Source organism: Vidua chalybeata, chromosome 12 (assembly GCF_026979565.1).
Source record: "Vidua chalybeata isolate OUT-0048 chromosome 12, bVidCha1 merged haplotype, whole genome shotgun sequence".
NCBI classification, from domain to species: domain Eukaryota; kingdom Metazoa; phylum Chordata; class Aves; order Passeriformes; family Viduidae; genus Vidua; species Vidua chalybeata.
The window spans coordinates 7,583,657-7,588,564 of NC_071541.1; the positions used below are offsets into that span (position 1 = coordinate 7,583,657).

The 4,908-nt window shown below is 58.8% G+C and overlaps 1 protein-coding gene across 1 annotated transcript; it reads left to right on the forward strand.

The window, feature by feature from the left end:
* The first annotated feature begins 1,012 nt into the window (after nt 1-1,012).
* FEZF2 (FEZ family zinc finger 2) lies at nt 1,013-4,046 on the forward strand. Its single transcript, XM_053953804.1, has 5 exons — nt 1,013-1,367; nt 1,736-2,577; nt 2,670-2,804; nt 2,896-3,028; nt 3,455-4,046. Exons 2-5 carry the CDS (start codon nt 1,792-1,794, stop codon nt 3,709-3,711), a joined length of 1,311 nt encoding a protein of 436 aa, XP_053809779.1. The 5' UTR covers nt 1,013-1,367; nt 1,736-1,791; the 3' UTR covers nt 3,712-4,046.
* The last annotated feature ends 862 nt before the right edge of the window (nt 4,047-4,908 follow it).

Sequence of the window (4,908 nt, forward strand, 5' to 3'; positions counted from 1 at the left end):
TCCCCCCCCTCTCCCCCGGATAATCCTCCCCTTTATTTTAGAAACACACAAAACCAGGTTCCACGCAGCGCTATAGTGGCTACAAGTGAAAGAGAATTGAGCGCCCTGAATCGCCGGGGGAAAATTGGTTCGGCTGAATAGCCCCGGCGAGGGACGGGGCGGCTAATCAGAGCCCGGGGGGTGCTGCCCTGCAGCCGGGCCCCCCCAAACAGGTGTACGCGGGACTCTCTCAATTACCGCGTCCTCGCATCTGAGGTTTCTGCAAATCCTCCCCTCCCGCATCACGGTGTTTTAATTAGAGAGAGGAAGGAAAGAAACCCCGGCATCCAGGCGCTATAATGTAGCCTCGCCTATTTGGGGGGGGGGCGGGGGGAAAAGGGGGAAGAAGAAAGTGCTGGGGGGAGTGGGGAGTGGGGAGTGGGGGGGGGGGGCAGGACAAGGGCTGCAAGGGCAAGGGAGAGTCGCCGGGTGCCCCCCGGGGCAGCGGACACCTTTAGGGTGTGACAACTTGCAGAACTTCCCTTCGCTGAGCACGGGTCTTTTTTATTATTATTATTTTTAATTTTTTTTTTTCAGCAGCGAAATCGAGTCCTGGACACGACTCCCTCCGCATTTATTTAAGGCTAATCACCAGTTACCCTGAGAGGGGAGAGGGCTAGAATTAAACTTAGTTTAATTAACATTAATACACTGTCCTAATTAATGGGTTGGCTATTAATTTATACATGCTGGAGAGGCTCGCAGATAAGTGACAATTTATTAATTATCTTCCAGCTCGGTTGCAACGGAGCTGATTGCAGATGGGTTGCCAAAATAACTCGAGCATGGTTGCGTGGTAGTTGCTTTAGAAAAAAAAAAATCATTCTCCCCCTTCTTTAAAAAAAAAAAAAAAAAGGAAGAAGAAGAAAAAAAAAATCCTCACGCTCATTCGGAGTGGCTCTTCTAACCCCAGCAAGAACTGGAGCACTCTTTTCCACCCAACTTGTGAATCGCACTTGCCTTCTAATTTGCCACATGCAAAACGATTCCTCTGCTTTGCAAGTTGCTTTTTAAGAAGGGAGAGAGAGAGGAAAAACCCAGCTCGCACACGAGCGATTTGTGCGTCTTAAACTGGAAGGAAATTGTGCGTGGAGAGGGGGGGCTCGTCTTCCTCTCTCTGCCCCAACCCACCGCGCTCCAGCCCGGCGCCTCGGCTTGGGGAAGATCCATGGTGGCATCCCCATGTCATTCTGCTCAAAGTGACTTCATATGATGTCAGCTTTAAATGTTCGAGACCGTGATCTGACGCTCAGGAAGATGTTTGCTATCAAAATGTGACTGTGGCCACGCTGCGCTGCTTGGATGAGTCTCGCCGGAGCTGGGCAAAGGTAAGTGGTCCCAAGGCGAGCCCCGCCGCCCCTCGCCGTGCCCCCCGCCCCTGCTCCCGCATTTCCCGGACCGTGGCCATCGGTGGGGCTCGGCTGGGTGGCATTGGGCTGGAGAAGGTTTTTCTTTTTCTTTTCTTCCCTTTTTTTTTTTTTTTTTTTTTTTTTTTTTTTAATACTAACAAGGTCTAGCCTGCATGTTACTTTAGCGTGTTCCGCTTAATGAGCAGTAATCTGGTACCCTACGTGCCATTGTTCTTGAATATGTTCATTTGAATGTAAATAGGGAGGGGGTGCCGGTGGGGGGTGGGGTGGGGGGAGAACAAGGTGCTTATTAAATTGATTTGTCTCCTGGCTTTTCTGGAATGCAGAGCCGAGCGCGGGAGCGAGTCGCTGCTCACACCAAGTTCCCGCACGGCGGAGCGACATGGCGAGCCCGGGGTCGCTGGAGACGGTCATGCCTTCCTCCTGCCCCCGGCACGACGGCAGAGCCGCCACCGCTAACCCCTCCAAGACCCTGGCCTTCTCCATCGAGCGGATCATGGCAAAGACGTCGGAACCCAAGCCGGCCTTCGAGGAGCGGCACGGCGGGCCGGGGCCGGAGCCAGGCAAGAAGCCGCTGAGCCTGTGCTCGCCCCTGCCCTGCGTGATCCCCATCCCGCCTCTGGGCTACGAGCTGCCTTCCAAGACTCTCAACTACTCGGAGCTGTGGAAGAGCAGCCTGCGGGGCGGTGCGGGGCTTTGCAAAGCCAACTGCGGCGTTTGCTGCAAGGCAGAGCTCGCCCTGGGCCAGCCCAGCGGCCGGCTCATCAAGCCGCAGGTCATCCACCAGGCAGGGGCCGTTCCGGCTGCCCCCCGCTCCCTCTACTACTTCAACTACCTGGACGCCGCGTACCACCCGGCCGATCTCCTTCACGGACAGCTCTTCCCGGCCGGCCTGCTGGGCGCCCCGTCGCCGGGGGGGCTCTCGGCCCACCAGAAGCTTTTCCTGCTGGAGAACGCCAAGCTGGCGGGGCTGGCGGCCGAGAAGCTGCCGCCGCCGCCTCCCTTCGCCCACAAGGAGCGGCTGCCGGGACACCTGGACCAGGTGATGAAGGAGGCGGCGGCGGCGGAGCGCGGCGGCCCCCCCAAGGGCCACGCCAAGATGGGGGGCGGCGGCGGCGGGGCGGCGGAGGGCAAGCCCAAAAACTTTACCTGCGAGGTCTGCGGCAAGGTAAGGGGGGCGCCGGCATCGGGTGGGGGAACCGTGGGCGGCGGCGGCGGCGGGGCCGTGCCTGACCTCGCCTTCCCGGCGCTTCCCCGCAGGTGTTCAACGCGCACTACAACCTCACCCGCCACATGCCGGTGCACACGGGGGCCCGGCCTTTCGTCTGCAAGGTCTGCGGGAAGGGCTTCCGCCAGGCCAGCACCCTGTGCCGGCACAAAATCATCCACACCCAGGTAGGTGGGGGGCGGCCGGGTTGCGGGAGGCGGCGGCCGCCCCTGCTCTCCGCGCAGCCCCCACTGACGGGCCTCTCGCACCCCGGTGCAGGAGAAACCTCACAAGTGCAACCAGTGCGGAAAGGCGTTCAACAGGAGCTCCACGCTCAACACCCACATCCGCATCCACGCCGGCTACAAGCCCTTCGTTTGCGAGTTCTGCGGCAAGGGTTTCCACCAGAAAGGTGAGCTGAGCCGGGACGCGTTGGGGCTCTCGCCCATCATTAGCGAGGATTAAACGCGGCGAGCCCTGCCCGGCTGGGGAAAGCGAGGGGCACGGGCAGATCCGCCGCCGCTCCCAATTACTTTCCCTCTAAGCTGGGCCGCATCGCCGCGCAGTGCTGACGGTTCCCCCTAAATGCTTTTTTAAATGAAAGGTGCCGGGCCTTGGTCCTAATCCAGAGCCCTCAGTTTGCCGCGGGTCACCGGGTTGACCCTGCCTCTCATTTGTGCCATGCCAGTTGCACGCTGCTCCGCGCTGACGAGGACCGAGTTTGACAAGTGGGACGGGGGTGCGGTGGAGACACTTCCTAATGCCCCCCTTACCTGTGCACCGTGCGGCCGGGGCACCCTCGGGTAACTCCCTTTTCCATCTTTTTCTTCTTTGGCAGGCAACTACAAGAACCACAAGCTGACCCACAGCGGAGAGAAGCAGTACAAGTGCACCATTTGCAACAAAGCCTTCCACCAGATCTATAACTTGACTTTCCACATGCACACCCACAATGACAAGAAGCCCTTTACGTGTGTCACTTGCGGGAAAGGATTTTGCAGAAACTTTGATTTAAAGAAGCACGTCCGAAAGTTGCACGACAGCGTCTCCAGCGCTCCTCCGCCGCGGGACCCTGGGCGCAGCGGGCAGAGCTAAGGGCCCGGCGCGCCGCCACACTCGGACCTGCTCAACCAGGCCAGCACTATTTATCCAAACCAGCCTTCGCTTCTCTGTCCTTTTCCCAGCGAGCTCAGCCGCCGGTAGCAAGCGACCCCGAGCCGCAGTTGTATATAAGAGGAATCTTATTTAATGGCGCGTTGCGCCGCCGGAGCGGGCCAGGACGGGCCGGGCTGGCTGCCCCCCGCCCGGCGCCAGGACAGCGCTCTTTATACGTGTCTGTAAATCTCCATTTTAAATGTACGCTCGAATAAGTGAGGAATATATCTATATCTATATCTATCACGGGACAATAAACCGGCCCTTCGCAGGTGTCTCATTTCCCACCTGGGCCCCGGCCCGAGCGGGGACCGGGCTGCACGGCGCTATCCCCCCGTGTGAGCGCGGCTTGGGGAGCCGGGCCCTGCCGCTTCAGGGCCCGCTGAGCGCCGCGAGCATCCGAGGAGCAAAATGAGGGCGGGAGGGAGCCGGGCGGCTTCAGAGGGCTGCTGCCGCCCCCCGGAACGGGGTCAGAGCCCTTACAGGACCCCCGCCGGGGCTGCGCGGCCCCGACCGGCAGCGCGAAGGGCGGCTCGGAGTTTCCCAGCGCCGCTTTTCGGGGTCGGTTCATTACGGCGTGTTTAAACCGTTCCTGAATGACTATTTTTCCTTGCATGCAGATAAAATGATCTCACGCTTGCTTTCCGAGTAATGACCCAAATTAAGAGAGAAAACACAGACCCTTCAAACCGCATTACATTAATCTAATCACTCCCAGCAGGCCTCAGAAACTCTTTGTGATCAGAATATGGATAATCAAGCACTTGGATTACACTAAATATTCCCTTCTCATCTCCCCCCCTCCCTCACTTTTAATACGCAAGTGTCTATTCCGGCCACGTCGTTAGGAACAATATTATTCTAGCGGAGAAAGGAGATTGAGGAGGCCGGGCGTGTGCGTGCTGCTCGGGCCGGGCTTGCCAATGAAGAGGGGAACGAGAGAGGCACCGAAATGCCTGGGGACGGCGTAATGGGGAGCTCACCTTTCTCCGCTTAATTGAGTGGTTAAATAGAGGGAGGCGAGGACGAGCACAGCTCGCCGCCGAGCGCAGGAACGGGAGTCAACCCCTCGCTCCGGGTTTCTGGATTCATTATTAGGCTGCGATGTTCTCCAAGGAGCGGGCTGGGGGCGGGGGC